This window comes from Falco cherrug, chromosome 1 (genome assembly GCF_023634085.1).
Source record: "Falco cherrug isolate bFalChe1 chromosome 1, bFalChe1.pri, whole genome shotgun sequence".
In the NCBI taxonomy this organism is placed as follows: Eukaryota; Metazoa; Chordata; class Aves; order Falconiformes; family Falconidae; genus Falco; species Falco cherrug.
In genome coordinates this window covers 28,481,286-28,498,443 of record NC_073697.1, presented here as the reverse complement: position 1 = coordinate 28,498,443, position 17,158 = coordinate 28,481,286, and the positions used below count along the sequence as shown (strand labels likewise).

At 34.0% G+C, this 17,158-nt stretch overlaps 1 protein-coding gene across 4 annotated transcripts in view; it reads right to left on the bottom strand.

The window, feature by feature from the left end:
- ARAP2 (ArfGAP with RhoGAP domain, ankyrin repeat and PH domain 2) overlaps positions 1–17,158 on the bottom strand; it is a 129,967-nt gene that overhangs the window by 17,234 nt on the left and 95,575 nt on the right. For 3 of the 4 annotated variants that reach the window (XM_055712889.1, XM_055712883.1, XM_055712896.1), the window contains exons 25-28: positions 15,224–15,298; positions 14,011–14,128; positions 9,323–9,451; positions 3,003–3,142 (exon numbers count right to left, since the gene is read on the bottom strand). In XM_055712889.1, coding sequence (XP_055568864.1) covers positions 3,003–3,142; positions 9,323–9,451; positions 14,011–14,128; positions 15,224–15,298 — 462 coding nt within the window. The remainder of the gene's footprint in view (positions 1–3,002; positions 3,143–9,322; positions 9,452–14,010; positions 14,129–15,223; positions 15,299–17,158) is intronic. The other variant, XR_008732657.1, reaches the window with a different exon arrangement.

The following is a 17,158-nucleotide window of genomic DNA, read 5'->3' as shown; positions in this document are numbered from 1 at the left end:
GCTAGTTACACAATCAGACTTAGATGGTGACAACATCTCAGACATACTCTAACTGCTGATCTATGACAAGGGGAGTACTGCAGGGGCCTATCCTGAGACCTGTCCTTTTTAACATCTTCATCAATGACCTGAAGGAGTCAATCACCAAGTTTGCAAAACAACCAGTCAATATGCTTGGGGGCAGGGCTGACTTCCAGAGGGACCTAAACTGAACAAAGAAATGGGCCTACAGGAATCTTATGAAATTCAACAATGATAATTACCAAGTCCTGCTCTGGGGAAGGAGAAAAAAACACCTTGCAATGACACAGACTGGGGAGCAGCTCTACTAAGAAGCACCTGAGGGTGCTGGTAGACGGCAAGCTGGGCATAAGCCAGCAGTGTGCCCGGGCAGCAAAGAAGGTCTTCTGGGCTGTGTTGGTAGAAACACAGCTAGTTTGTCAAGAAGAGTGACTTTCCTCCTCTCCTCAGCACTTGTGAGACTACGTCTACAGTCCTGCATGTAGTTCTGAGCCCCCCAATACAAAGAAGAGAATCAATAATCTGGAGTGAGTTCAGCAATGGCCCACCAAACTGGCTGGGGGCTGGAGCACTTGCCCTGTGAGGAGAGGCCGACCTAACAGCAGCACCCCAGCACCTACAGGGAAGTTATCCAAGAAGACCAAGTGAGGCTCTTCACATTGTGAGAAGATGATTAGATATAAGGACAAACTTTCTTTCATGAGGACAGTCAGGTACTGCAACAGACTGCCCAGAGAGATTGTGCCATCCCACCCTCCATGGTTTTCAAGACTTAACTGCATCAAGCCCTGAACAGCCTGTTCTGATCTCACTTGCTAGCTATTGTGAACAAGAAGTTGGACTAGAGGTTTCTTCCCTCCTTGTTCCTTCTTGAATGACCTCTAGCCAACCTACAAGAGACATATACCCAACACTAGGTATGAGAACTGAAGGTCCCTAGAGTATGAAACGCTGAAAGGAGACAATACAATTCTCATGTACACTATTCTACTATAGAACACAACTAACATCTAATACAACACACTAATATCCCTTTAGTACTTATAGGACAAGTGGTTTAGCCTTCTATTTAGAAAAAACCCACAATTTAAAAAAAATATTATGATCCTAATACATAAAGCTACTTCACAGCGTTAACTGTCCTGGAGTCTTAATTTCTCCTTCTACAGCTTTCAACCTCTACCGCTCCAGTATGGGGAAAAAAGGAGACACAATCTGAGATGGCATTTAGGAAAAAAAAACAAACAAAAACCACACATAACAGTTGTATGGTTGGTATTCTTGTGTAACTTTGTAACTTCCTGCTCAAAGCAAGGGTACTGGCAGGATGAAAAAAAAACCAACCAAAAAAACCTACAAAACATACTGTTTGGTTAAATAACAGTATACTTCTCACAAAATTGTATCTTAAGCCTTTTATCTGTGTGTGACTATCTCTTAACAGCAGTACGTTAAAAGTGGTATGATATTTCAGTCAATTAGCACAATATTGCGATTTAACATACAGTATCATGGAAACTTTTCACTTTTTTTGATAATTGCTCTTGAATGAGAGAAAACAATTAAAAGAATGTATCTCCACCACAAACTTAATTTCCTGTTAATGAGAATTTATAAATTCAATACTACATGCAGTTTTAATAAACATTATTTTCATCTGCAATATCAAGCTTTCCTACTATTAAATTCTAAATATGACTGAAATTTAACCAAGATTATTAGTGATAGACGAACATCTTTCAAAAGAAAATACACCAAACTGATACACAATATTTTGTCAGGATGGTATTTCCATTCACTTTTTTAAAAAACAAATGTAAATCCATTTAAAAGTAACACTGTTCAAAACTGCACCAGAGATAGGGAATTTAATGTTTTGTAAATCAGAGTGGCTTAAAAAAAAGCAGATTATAAAGTAGTGTAACAAAACAATCATAAACTCTTTCCAAGATACTAATTAAGGTGTTATGGACTTATTAATTTATTCTCACATATGTGCCAATTTGAGTTTTAGCACTAAATTATGAGACACTATTTTTGACATTGTCGGGTCATTCTAATTAAGATTTTATCCACAGTAGCACAAGAAGACACAGTATTTCTTTTGCATTAGCTTAATTGAGCAATGGATCTATCTTTTAAAGAAGTACTTTATGAAGCTCAAAAATTATACATCTATATTTGCTGGATGGGCAAAACCAGCAGTCAGCAAAAATAAAAGAACTTAAAGAGATTTTTTAAAAACCAGAAATTATCCGAACTAAAATGAAAACATAGTTCATGATGCATATTATTTATATATACTTTAATACCAGCTGTGTACACCCAAAAACACTCTAAAGAAAACTCTCATGAAATACTTAAAACTGAACCCACCATGCTATTAAGTATGCTTAGATTTGCTTCTGTGGAATCCTGAGGCCTATCTAATTATCCATACTAGTTTTTGGAGGACAGAATACATACAAAAACTGTTGTTGGGAAGCAGGGCAAGATTTCTCTAGGGTATTGAGACTTACTGTTTCCTGTAATGTCTTCTATCATGACAGTTGTAGACAGAAGAGCCCTGTTGCTTGTAATTTCTAAAGGCTTTGTGTGAGACACCAAGAAAAAATGCAGCTCGCTTAAGTTCCATACTCTCTATTACTACTCTCCACAGTAGGCTTTCAAAAAAATCTTAATCACCACACAAGCTGTAGGCATTCCTAAACACTGGGAGTTTTATATTATCTAAAGCTTATAGTAATGCATAATTACAATAGCTAAATAAGCAACTGACACAAACTCCTTTCACCAAAGCCTCTGGGAAATTGTAAGATAAAAATCTTGTACTTCACCCCCAGACTCTAGAAGTTGCCATTTAATATCAGAAATTTTTATCTGTTTGCCTTTTTTTTTTTTTTTTTTTTTTTTTTTATTTGTACAAAACAGAAAGCTTAAGTGAGTGTTTAAGAGTTTGGTGAACAGTTTGTCTGTTGTACCTTCACATCCTTATAAAGAAGCAAGTTTCCTTCCCGTAACACAAAATAACGCTCTTGAAACTTGTTTCCAGACAGTAGTTTTGATGGTTCTTCTTTGTACTTCAGATTGCCTGCTTTCATGCTACCTTTATCATTTTTCTCTATCAAGAAAATAAAAAAGCATTTTGTTAGATTTGACAAAGCCAGAAGATGCTAGTTTAAGTACCCCTAGTATTACTGTTTATCAAAAGCCTGAAATTACAATTCCACTGATTTGTTATAATGTTATATATAATATATGAATACATATAATTACATATTACAGTAAATACATACTATATATTTATATATTATTTATTAATAAGAAAGCTATTTTTGAATATTGACACATTATGATTTTAATTAATGGGGGGAGGAAATGTCTTCTGTTTCACTTTTAAGATAACATGAAAAGAATCCATCAACACACTTTAATTAAAAGATTCTATTCAGAATAGAATGTGCAGTTAAATCCAAAAGCATGACATGGATATTTTTAATCTCTGTGCTTCAGAGGAAAAAATATTCTGTAAAAATCTGAGTTTGTCATGAGTCTGTCTACATTTTTCTGTTTGAGTCAAAATACACACAGAAACACAAATATATTTGGTAAAAGTAATTTTAAAAAGCCAACACACAAAAGACCGCAAACACATGCAAAACCTTTGCAGTCAGCTCTATAAAGCATTTAACTTTGTACTGAAAAAGTTTTTAATAAAAGAACAACCAGAACCATTGAAGGTTTTCAATGTTATACACTAGATTTTTCAGTACATCCTCAATTTAAAATTCTAAATAAAATAATACAAAAGTATATTACTAGTACATATAAACTACTGCACAACCACTTCTAGCTGTTTTCCTATTCTGCTCAATATATGTTTTGTTGTTGTTTTTTGAAAAAAACACCTAGTTTATCAGCTTTTCCCAGCAAGTCCACTTTCAAATAATAAAAATGTCTGACCACAAATTACCATGCTGATATGACTCATGCATATAAACTCAAAAGCCAAACCAGCACTTTAACAAAGTAAGGAACAATAAAAGAAAAAAAAAAAAAATCCTACTCGCACCTTATGAAGTCTTTATTTAAGAGCATAGAATTTAGCAGAATTCTGAAGTATTCTTTTCTCCTTGGGTATCTAGTGCTGGAAGCAGACTGCCAGGGTGAAGAGAGAGCAGCTAGACAGGAGATTAACTCTTCTCCATTCTAATCAATACTATTTTACTTTGAAGAGGGATAATAATTCCTTTATCCCAAACATTACAGGCCTACTACTTACATTGTATTTTGGCTTTCACCACCCATTTTCTTTTGCTAAATGTAGGTATTGCCTGTAACTCATTCACTTAATTAGGAAATATTGAAATTCTTTCTTTAGGAGTCCCAGAATGATACCACTTGTTCTTATCATATATTCATTTCAAGATAATAAATAAAACTGTGGTGTAAAAGGAATATGTGGTATATGGAGAATAGCATCCTTACACAACGGCTCAACTGGCATTTTCACTATAATTCCACTTACGATTTGAGCACCTGATAACAAAACTCTATTGTTAAGCAGCAGCATACAATATAATCTTAAATGAATAAGAATAAAATGTTTTAAATAAATCAACAGTAAAAAGTAACATAAAATACATTTTCACTTGGTCAGGAAACACAGGAATACAGAAAAGACCAAATTCCACTGCATATCACTCTTCACAATTAAAAAAAATATTACACAGTCACAGCTAACTACACCAATAGTCATGCTTTGGAAGCAACACTTGCTGTAACATGTACTAATCAATATTATGTATTTTTTCCTTTTTCATACATTCTGCTAAATGAACAGTCAATATCTTCAAGTACTGCATGATGTGCACAAAGCAAGTATAAAAAGTGCCAAGGGAGAATTAAGAACTTGCATGAAGCATCACTAATGACCATAAAACACAGGGTTTAATACACATATGTTGCACAGTACTGTTTTCAACTACCTATATTTCAGTTATATATATTTTTGTTCTTTTTTTTTAATAACCTGTAATTAGTTATTCCACACGTGACTGAGAAAGAGCCCCAATATTTTAATAGTGAAAAAAGTATTAATGCATTAGATGCATGGTTGTGCATGCACAAAAAGTACATAAGTGATATCAAGTCTCAAACATCCAATTACACAAATACACTTTAAAAAGCATACAAAAACCCCTGTTACATTATGTTTCAAAAATCAATGTCAAATTCAACTATCATTTGTATGGTGTAGAGAGAATTTGGGACTAACTAGAAAAGTTGTATCTCAATCCCATCTTCCATACTGGCTGAAAAACTGCTGCTTTAAGAGTTGGAATTAAATTATTCTTCCTACTAACCCTAATTATCTGCAAAAAGAAGATAATTAAAAATTGTGAATCTAATTATGTCTTGCTTTATATGTTACTACAAACTGAAGTTATGAAAAACATTTATAAAAAAGAATGGAAATTAAGAAGATAATAAAATTCTTTGATTTCATCAGATAAAACCAACTATATTCTAACCAGCATGCTTGCCATGAAAAGGAAAATCTCAAAAGAAAGTCTCTCAGTGTTTTCATTAGTTTAAGATAGAATCTAAAGCCAGAATCAATACTTTTCAACAATAAAAATCAGAAGTTAGATTGCCTCATTGCTAAATGCAAATATACACGCACAGTTAAAAAAAAGCAACACTAACGTATCCCCTCTTTGCCAATAAGAATTACGAATATTTATTTAATCTTCTGAATACAATATGAATCCTTATCCACACAATCAGAAGCTTCCCCCCCCACCACCAAATTAAAGTAGCAGGATACTTCCATGTCTGTACTAAATTGGAAGACTTTAAATTTCTGCACATAGCTCTCAACATAAGGATGCTGTGACGTTTAGAATTTTTTTTTTTCATGATAGCAAATCTATAAAACACTTGATACTCACAAAGGTCTTAGAAAAGCCTGAAAGAGGAAAACTAATAATCCTCTAAACTGATGATATTCTATATTTTTTAGAGGCCAGTATTTCCTACAGTAAATCTAAAATAATCCAGATGTTTCCTAATCAGAATTTTTTTCCAGACACAAACTTTGCAAAACATTCAAAGCTTTCTAGAACTTCACAACTACTAGGAACTAGATGCACTCAAATCCATTCAAGATTGATCCACCTATGGTTTAGAAGTTTGCATTTCAAAGAACATCTCTGGATAATAGCCCTTGCTCTCAGAAATCAATACTTCCCACTCAAATTATACAACGCTCCACTGATAAAACTTCAAGGACCTATATACAAATACTTTACAGTGAATCTATTCCCTCATATTTTTCTAACAAACAAAACTTCAATGTGGGAAATTTTCAGGTAAGGAGAAGAAAAAGGGTCTTGAAATGGAACTAAGCTGTAATGAGTATCTTTTAATCCAAAATATAATGCACACTTTGCCCTTCTGAATAGCACTTGAAAGAGTGCTCCTGCAACCAGCATTATAAGGTATGGAATAAATTGTCAGGAGAGAATAACTAAAAGTGGAAAACTCACCATAAATTTACTGAAACATATCAATACAAATAAACTAACACCTTTTTTCCTTGGAAAGGAAAGTTGATTTCTAGACAAGAGAAAATAAACCTTAATACAATGTTTGATATTGTACAACATGAGAAATTAGTTTAAAATGGACAAAATTAGAATGAGAATAATAACTATGAAAAAGGAGAATGTGCTGTGCATAAGGAACATGGGAGAAGTTGCACTGATGTGGAAGGAAATGGTAAGTTGCCAACATGAAATGAAGCTAATACATTTGTTCCTTTAGCTCACTATTGAATCAACATTATTTCAAACATCATTAAAGTCTCAGGTAGAAAAAGGAGAAAAGTACTGATGACACTTTTCTCTGAGGTAACATTAACAGGAAACAAAGGTCAGGAATATTGTAATTTACTCTGTAAGATTCCAAGAAAAATCAGAGAACCAAGGGAAATTAATGGAATTCAGTTATAAACATGATTGCAACCGTATTAATTTTCCTGCAAAGAAGGACATCCATCCACCCACAGCTGTCCATTTGTATAAGCTGAATACACTGTCAAAGATCCATACTTCAAATTGTAGTGGTTGGACATCTGGCCTCAGCCCTACTACGCAATGAGAAGGAACTATCCATGTACAGAGCATAAAAGACTGAAAACATTAAGGTCTTCCCTTCCTTCAAGCCAGCAGTTATTTCCTGTGCACTTGTGAGATGGAGAGCCCCAGCATAACCGCAGCTGCCTCCTCCTCTAGACACTGGGAGGAACCCTTCCCCAATGACCTCATCCTGTATCTCTCACTCTGACACTATCTAGTGATGGAAGTACAACATTTATCTAAGAAAACCTGTATCTTTTTGTCCTGAAATAGCTGCTCACTTGTTTAACAGTGTGTACAGATGTAAGATAGAAATAGAAACAATAAACACAGATTCCTGTAACTACAAAAAGTGGATGAATGGTGCAGATTTTCTGCGCATCTTTGCCTGCACTTAATATATACACTGCTTTGCTGAAGCTACTTAACTTGCTCCCCAGTATTGCTAATGTTTCAGAGTAAATTTACAAACTAAAAGTGGCCTCAAACTCTTAAGATATTACTAAAGACCTGTGTTTATTTTAAAAATTATTTTATTATAACAAGATTCAGTTAGAAAAGGTAATGTTTTAGAAATTAAAGTATGTTCACTATATAAAAGTTCCTTAAAATGGCAATTCTACTCTCAAGAAAATATTTTGTAATACACAATTACTCTGCCATGTAGAGTTTGCAGAGATCAATACTATAAGTCTGCAATATCGCAGAGATTATTCCCTTCAAGGCACTACAAAAATCAGTATCACTTATTTAATAAGGTTTTAACAAAAAAAAAGTGCCAGTACATGTAAACATTCAGTCAAAACCCAGTGCGTCTAGACTAAGGTTAAACTGTATCTAATTGATGCAATCAACTGTGATGGGCATGGAGAACAAATGGATGTAGAAATGAGGAGAGAAGGAGGGCAAATGGAAGAGCTCCCTGTAAAATAGTACTACATTTTGTAAATTGACACTAGCCTTATTCTTAAATGTTTCTCAGAGCAGCGGTTCACACAGTCCTTATGACCCATTGCACTTTCTGATTATACCTCAGCACATAATGAGTGAGGTGATGGGAGTTCATATATCAAGGTGTTAGCGAAGTAGGACACTTCTCTCTATACACTATCTGCTATGACATGTTTAGAGATAGTGAGACTCAAACATAAAAGTCATGAATAGCCACTTGTTAAGGTTGGTTCATATTTGCGGACTACGCTTTCACAGGAATAAATTATGATGAGAGAAGGCTATTAATAAGCATAATAGCATAACTTGATGAAATCAAGACAGAAGAGAAATAGAGATGGAGAGATTAATATCTGTGTATGGGCAAGAAAGGAAAAGAAAAGATTACATATTAGATAAAATCAGATGGGCATTAAACTAGATATCACGTGTCACCTTTGAATGTTTTACAGTGACAGCATACATGACCTCAACTGCTTGAAAACAAGACAGTACATTTTGGACACGTTTAAGTTCTAAATTCCTGCTTCCCTCAAAACAAATACTTTGTATTATTACACAGGAGACTTAAATCCAGGTTAAAAAAAAAAAAAAAGACTGGGGCAGCTTGTAAATCATATTTTTCCACTACATGTTTGAGCTATGTTTCCTTTCAAGTGTCAGATGTAAATTCCTCATCCTTTTTAAAGGCCACACGTTCTCCAAGTCATTCAGTTCCTTGAGTCATTCAAATTACCTTTGCAGTTTGAAGGCATCGGATTATGTAACAGAAATCATTATTAGTATATAGCATACTTACATAATTATGTCCCAATTATATGTTTTATATATAATGTAATAATTATATGTAAATTCCACAGAGAGACACTATATGTAGTATATATGTGGAAAGACTGTGCAGAACTGCATTATGGATAAAAGAATAGTCTCAAGCTTCACAGCAGAAATTCACAAACTGTGAACTGAATGCAGTGTTTCTGTATACTATTATGTTCAAATGGGAGAGCTTGTAGTATCAGGAAACAAAAGCATGTAGAATTTCTATGTTTTAAAAGGAAGTCCTTACAACCTTCAGTAAATTAGTAACTTTTGTAAAGTAGTAGTAATTCAGATGTTCTGGGACAATTTGCCCCAGTGAAAAAGCTATAAAAGAATTGCCATCTTCATGTCCCCCCATCAAATACCTACGTATTGAAAAAGACACATACCACTGTAGAGTTTTATCATGTCTGCTGTTAGAAATCTCTTTATTATCAGATATGCAGTGCCAGGCTCTGGTAGTGAACTCCAGTGAAGAACTTGTTCTAGTACATTCTCTGTATAATGCAGAGGGCGCTCTAAAAAATACCAGAGGGAAAAACAAAAACAAAACAATGTTGAAAGAAAAAACAACAACCCACACACCAAGACTGGAGGCCCTTAGCAGTTACACAAGCATATACACAACACTGTCTCATTCACTTTGAGACATAGAAGAAAAACACTGTTTTCAAAATAAGACAATTAGGCACTTCATTACCTTTCTGCAGCAACATCTTTGATGGCAGTATGCACAGGTCATGAATGTCAAATTAAATAAGCAGTAGTCAAATGTTCAGTGACTTTTGTAATTAGTTAAGAATAATTTATTGTGTAAAGAGACTAAAACACTGTATTCAAACTAAATACAAAAGTTAGGAACTATCACAGGGCATACCTAAATATGACCAAACAGAACTAATGCCTGCAGCTATTCTGGGCCTCACTGGCCTAGGCTCAATACAAAAATGAACCATCATAGCTACCGATTCTCAGCAATCAAAAACCAAAGAATTTGGAGCAGTGGGCAAAAAAACCCCAAGCCGACAAACTGGTATAGATTACACTGTCGGTTAATGATCAAAGCAAACTGAGACAGACTCTTGGTTTCGTTACATTCCTTTCATTAGAAGGGGAAAATACATGGTTTTAGTAGGTCTTCCCCCTGTTGCTGTGGTTGAGGAATTCCCAACTCGCATTTTTTATATTTCAACCTCATACAAACATTACAGCAAGAATAAAATACCAATAGATGAAGGCGTGACTAGACTGTATGTGTGCACTTCAACACTTTGGTTACTCACACATACATTTGTTCAAAGATGTCATCCATCCTGAAGGAGAAACTGAGACCCTTTCGCAAGACTGAAAAACTGCGGTGATAAGAAAGTCCAGACAGAATTCCATACAAACCCAGTTCATATACCAAATGAAAGAAGGGAAGATCTTGCAAATACTCCCCAAATTCACATTACCAGATCCAGCAGATGTCGGAGTGGGACATGCACTGCAACACAGCCTAAGGTAACACACAAGGCAACACTGATGTGGATGGAAAGGAGACTGTACAGTTCCACTCTCTATTAATCCTTCCTTCACACACATGCCTGAAGGCTTTCACCTGCTTAGCAGTAAGCAACTACTATAATTCATGAAAGCACAAAAATAGTGGCTTTGCGGGCTAAAATGTACAGCAGCGAATCTAAATGTCATTTTATCTCCAAAGAGAGATTTTTCCAAAAGTTCAGAGTTCCCATTTGCATACCAACTTATGTGGGTCAGGTCTTGAGAAGAACTGGGTACAGCTCCTGGCAAGTCACACCTGTGTGACAGTGTCATGTTGGGTCAAGCAGTATAGCCCTGTGCCTCTTGAGTACTGAACGGAAAAGTATGCAGCCATAATCTCATTTTTCATTTCTGCTAGCATAGATGAATATGAAATGTCAACAGCTGCTTTGGGACTGTCCAGCACTATGCTGTAGCAGAACATATTTTCCTGAACACCTGAACACCAGAGCTTCAAGAAAGCAGCAGCCACAAATAACACATTTAAGTGACAGAAAAAAAACCAAAACCTACTGCTGTTTTCGGATGCAAAAAACCTACCTTACCTGTAAACTTGTTATAGTACTCGCTTACATTCTGCAGACAGCAGCTCAATCCCTACTTTATAGCACCATTTCTTCTGGCCACTTTGTTTTAAAAGGTCAAACTTTTAAAATTTCTTTTCAACTTTTGGGAAACTCTGGACACCAATGTGATAAAGTTAAAACAACTTGCCGCCTTTGTACAAAAGGGAAAAATCCCTTTTAAGGCGAAGAACTTTACAAATCAAAGGCAGGAAACACTGGCAAATCACCATATCTTCCTAGAATACCAGCACTCCCAGAGTCAACACCTACTGTTTTATTTATAGTTACACTTAAGACCACCTGTCATCATGGATTACACGGTACATAAATCATCATGCTGAAATGCATTAGATATTTTACTGGCAACACACCTCATTTACAAACTATCCATCAAGCACAAATTACTAAAAAAAAATTATATATATACACCCTATTTTGTAAAACCATATGGTATTGAACATTCTGCATTATGTTAGATAAAATTAACAATTACTTCAACTTTTCCATATACAAATAATTTAGCTTATTTTTAATATTGCAATTTTAGTATCTTGAACAGCAAGCAGTCAACACACATGTCCAATTACCCTTTTACTTAGGTCATTATATGCTGGTAAACATCCAAACCCAGTCATTTTCACCTTAAACAACACCAACAATCACAAGAAAATTACTTTTCAGAAAATACAAAATTCTAATTTTCTTGCCTTCTCAGGGTTCGTTTTCATGGCAGTATATCTTAAAAAGTAGAACAACTCTCATAAAACTTCAGGATTGAGTGTAATAAACTGAATATCACCATGCACTAACAGGCACCAGACCACGGTGGAAACACAAGCAGAAAATTCATTTCTGTCAGAAACACACTGTGATCACTAATGTAACATTTGAAACAAGCAAAATTTGTTTCCGTCATGACTTGTCAGTATCTCAACTTATTTGTAAATGCCTTAGATTATGTAATGTTCCATGTCGTTTATTAAATGATGCTAGTAAGATCGACTTGCAGGAGCAAAGATTCAAGTAGTTTTCAATTTCTTTAGTGTCACATTTGGACCAAAGACTGCACAGGACTATATTTTTCCTCTGTGTTTCAGCCTTTTGAAAATCTAGATTCAGACATAGCTTTACAGGAGTCTTCCCAAATCAAGTGCCTCTTACTACATCCATTATTTTTATTTTTCAACATTATTAATTCTGTTCACCTGTGCTCATGCATTGATTCTTCCAGTAAGGAGGCCATGAAGCAGACATTTCATCAACGTAGTGTCTACTGATTGGAGCCAGATGTTGAATTAGAACTGTATTTACTTTGCTTTTTCTTGTTTGTTTTCATTGTAAAACACTGGTATGACATTTCTACTTTGAATTGTGAACTCTTGTTTCAATGGGATACACTAATCTCTTGCCAATATTTATTGTCCTATGTAAGGCCTGTAGTGTCGCGCTCTAAGCTAATTTCTTCTGATCTTCTATAGTCATTAGTTCAGACAACATTTCTAGCCCACACTACAATACTAGATTTGTTGCACCAAAATACCTCATGGAGTTGATGTGAGATCTATCTTTTTTATTTACTTTTATGTTCTCTTGGCCATATCTAGTTTAGTCTTCATTTGCCTGTAAGTGTTATATATCAAGTCTAAGAAAATAAAATTCCCTCTTCAAATTTTTCCATTGCTCAGTCAAAAGAAATAGGATTTCTAGAGTACTTGTAGGAGTTACCAGGACTCTTCTAAAGATAATAGATGCTAGCACTCTTTGTCATTTGGCACCCACATCTATGAATCTGGAAAAGAACTCTATTACAATTCTACACAGCATCACCACAAAACTGCAAGGTGCAAGGAGGGATCAGGATCATTTATTTTAAGTCAAAAGGAAGAATGCAGTTCCATTCTTGTTATTGATACTGCGAAGGTCAAGGCTAAGTATATCAGGAATATCAGTAAATCTGAAAAGATTATTGTAAATACATCTGAAAAGCAAGTACAACAAAACTATTCAAACATTCTTGGAACACTTAGTAATCTCAGTTTTCTCCACTTTTTTTAATACTTTTTTTATTCCTTAACTTGAAAATACACATCTTCACTACAGAAATAAACTAGTCCATAGTCCACTTCTGTAACACAAAAATAGTAAAAGCAGTAACTTACTATGAAGTGCAAATAGACATTGCCTTTTACTAAAACTGTATTTGTCCCCCATGTATTCTTCAACAATCAGATGAAAATGTTGTGTTTTGAATACTAACTCACTGAAAAAACCCTCAATTATTTATGTTATTTTAAGTATCTCTAATAATAAAGCACAAGCTCCAGCATGCAAAAAAGCACTCCTAAGTTTAAAACCTCTTTACAGTTCATGAATATTGTGATCATGTGGCATTTGTTCTTGTTGGCAGCAGAACCATATTTAAAACAAAAGTTTCAAGATTCTGCTAGACACACCATAATGTCTCTTGCCATAAACACATAATTACACACAGGATTATGCCTTTTTCATTTATACATATAAAATAATTGACTAAATAATAACAAAAAAGATCCTTTCCCCTAAAAATTACATGCATTTTCTCATTTCATTGTCTGAAAAACATTATTCCTTATAAAATGAACTGCTGACTCTCTAATGAAAATGAGTTTCTTCTTTGACACTGATTGGCAAGGCCTACTTTTCCATAGCTGATCACTCATGAACTGCAAAGCAGAGTAAAGAACAGTTTTTCAGCCCTCAATTTATAAGCATATTAAAACAATTCTCCACGTTATTTCTGGCAAAGCATAGAAAGAAATCACTCAGATGCCTCAGCAACAAAACGTATAACAATGGCATGAAGGTTAATTTTTGTTTTGTTTCTATAAGATTTTCAGTAACTCTTTAACTAAGCTTTTGATTATGTTATATATTGAAAAATAAAAAAAAAATATTGATGAACATGCATAAAATTAAGTGTCACTAACCTAGTTCTCCATTTTCAAGTACTTCAAAAGCAGCCCAGATATCATCTTTGTTGGGAGTAATGTTTTTAATTCCTAAGACATCATTAGTTAATTCTTCTGCTTCCATCAAAGGTGATACCTGTAATACAAATTGAGTCAGCTAACAATATACTACAATTACTAATTTCTGATTTATTTTTTCAAAATCTTGCTCCCTGCAATTGACTTAAAAAGGAAAAAAAAAAAAGCTGCAGATATAGTTGGAAAACCTAAATTATTTGTCAGACTGTAGCATGCTTCCCATATTTTGTTCCATAAACTCTAAGCTGTAATTTTTAGCTGAGTGGTAACTTGGTGACTTGAAATGCCTTTTGTCTACCCTTTAAAAATTAGAGAGAAAATAAAAAAAGAAAAAGCCTTGAGATGTTTTCTTGGGTATGGAAAGGTAAATATTACAGAAAAACGATTCTTCTATCTTAACAGTGCACACTCCCATTTTTATTCCTATTTAAAAAAGCATGTCTTATGTGTATGTATGCGTGTATCTATGTATACCATGTACATGTACAAAAAAGTGTTTGAGAATCATATGCTAATCAGAACAAAAAGAAAACAGAGGTATAACATAAAAAAAAAAAAGCATTGCCCTAAATTTTCTATTTCTTTCTTAACAATATCCTTTCTCGCTACAGAAATGGATTATTTTTTCCTCATCCTCCAAACAACAAAGCATTACTACATGGAGATGAGTGCATTTAAAATACACTATCAGATACAAGGCTGAAAAATCTCAATTATAGTAAATAACAAGCTTTGGTTTCTTAGCACTCAAGGATAGCTGATAGCCACCGGCAAAAAGAAAAATCATGAGGAAGGTCATTTAAATGGCTTTGAACCATTAAATAATGCCAGCAATCACTGTGTACTTGTTCATGTTCTTGCGTGTTGCACCCATAAAGCTGCAAGAATTTATACCACTGTATACTGCAGTAAAACCAAAGAAGGATATCTCCCCTATAAAACTCCATGATAACATTCTCCTTAAAAATGCATAATAATCAGTTTTTACAAAATTTAGGCAAGAGAGCAAAGTAAGAAAAAATATTTAAAAGAATAGTGATACATATAAATTTATACTTTCATTATATAATTATATAAAACATATGAAAATAAATTTGATATACTTCATGAGAAAATGCTTAGTAAAAACACTGTAGCACTTTTATACACTAACCCTGATTATAATACTACAGTCTGGCTCCTTTCTTTCCACATAAACTTCAATAAGCAAATCTCCAGCCTGGGAAACCTAAAACAAAGCAATGAAAACAAAATTAGACTCTTAAAAATATTCAAACATCCTTTTAAGTATGAGAAGTATAATCATTATCTAGTAGATGTGCTAGAACCTACTGAACTCAATTTTTTTTTTCCCCACTCATCTACAAAAATAGTCCAAATGTTGACTCTAATCGGAAAACCTGCACTACCTTTGCTTTTATTTGACTAGTGTAAGGAAACAAACACTATTCACAGACTCAGGAGGAAAATCCAAACCCTGACTAAATACAAGAGAACCATATCAAAAGAAATGAACACACTTTACAAATATACTTTCAACGACAGGAAAACTTGGGGAGATGTAATAAGTGGAAATTTTAAATTTATATTTAAGACTGCAAAATCTAAGACATAAATTTACCTTAGTATCTCAAACTGCCAGAACCATAATGTTGATTTAGATGGTAGCCAGGCTCACTTCAGAGCCAAAAAAGATGAATACAATTTAAAATCATGAAAAAGGACAGGACAGGAACCCCAAACTAAAATGAGCTAATCATAAATGGGAGGAAAAATTACAAGTAACAGAATATTTCAGTCATATAGCCAAATGTACATATCCATATAATCAAAATCCATTATTATGCAGACTGTATTTGTGATCACTAATCACAACAAAAACTTGTCATTACATACTTTAAAAAACAATCAAAATAAATGCTTTTGATCTCAACCTTTGTTAAGTATAGCTCCTCAAATTTGTTGGAGAGATATCTAAACTTTGTGTACAGTGCTAACATGGAATAATTAGGTGATAAAGCGAATGTATGACATAATATGTTTCACACATTCAATACCAACAAATATAATTTCAGAATGTCTAACAATATGAAACTTACAAAAAAACTGGAATCCAATATTTTATGATCAGGGAGAAAAAGCTGATCCATGAGAAGGAATTTAGTATTTTCCATTACTAGATTTGCTCATCTATGGCAATAAAATTTTCTTTGTATGTGAGAAGTTGTTTTACAGTTAAAAATGTCTCACATTTTGTCTGCTCTAATTCCCTTGCAGCATAATCATAAGCATCTTCAAAAGACGGTAATTCATCCCAGTACGAAAACTACTTTCTAAAACTAAACACACGGTGATGATCAGAGCATAGGAAGAAAAAATAAGGCAGAAAACTAGACCTTTCAGGTGTACCCTTTTATTAATAAGCCAACATAAAGAATTAATAAACAATTTGTGTCTTAATTTTGAGAACAGTATTCATAGTGATGCTACTTGTTCATGCATTACTACAAACAGAGGAAGAGGTTAAGTAAAAAACCTGCATTATATACAGAATAAGATATAGAGAAAATGATAGAAACAGGCAAGCTTTGGGACACATTTTGACTAATTTAAAGAAGCTAAACCTACATTTCTATAGAAAAATAAATGTCAGCACTCAATTATAAAGAGCATTAACATTCTGAAAAATGGTGACTTAAAAGTTAGTTTAGCCTCTGAGAATAGAAAACTAATGGAAACATTTGTGAGGAAAAACATTACAAAGCTACTTTGAAGAAAGCTGCTTAATTATAGTGGCACAGACTCAAAAAAGCTCATTTAGTTTTAAAATTTGCTTTTCAGATGATATTACAGAAAAGGGTTGGAAATAAGAATGAAGCTGACATTTGATTTCCACTGGGCTCATGTAAACAACTGTACAGAAAGAAAATGTGATGTAAATTACAGCAGCAAACAGAAACAGCTGGTGTAAGTATGTGGTGGACAGAAAATGAAGAGCGGCTAATGAAGTGCCACCTGGAATGGAACTTAAGTAATGTTTCAGACATAAGAACTTCCAGGCCTTAAGCAGAAATATGGTTCAGTTATT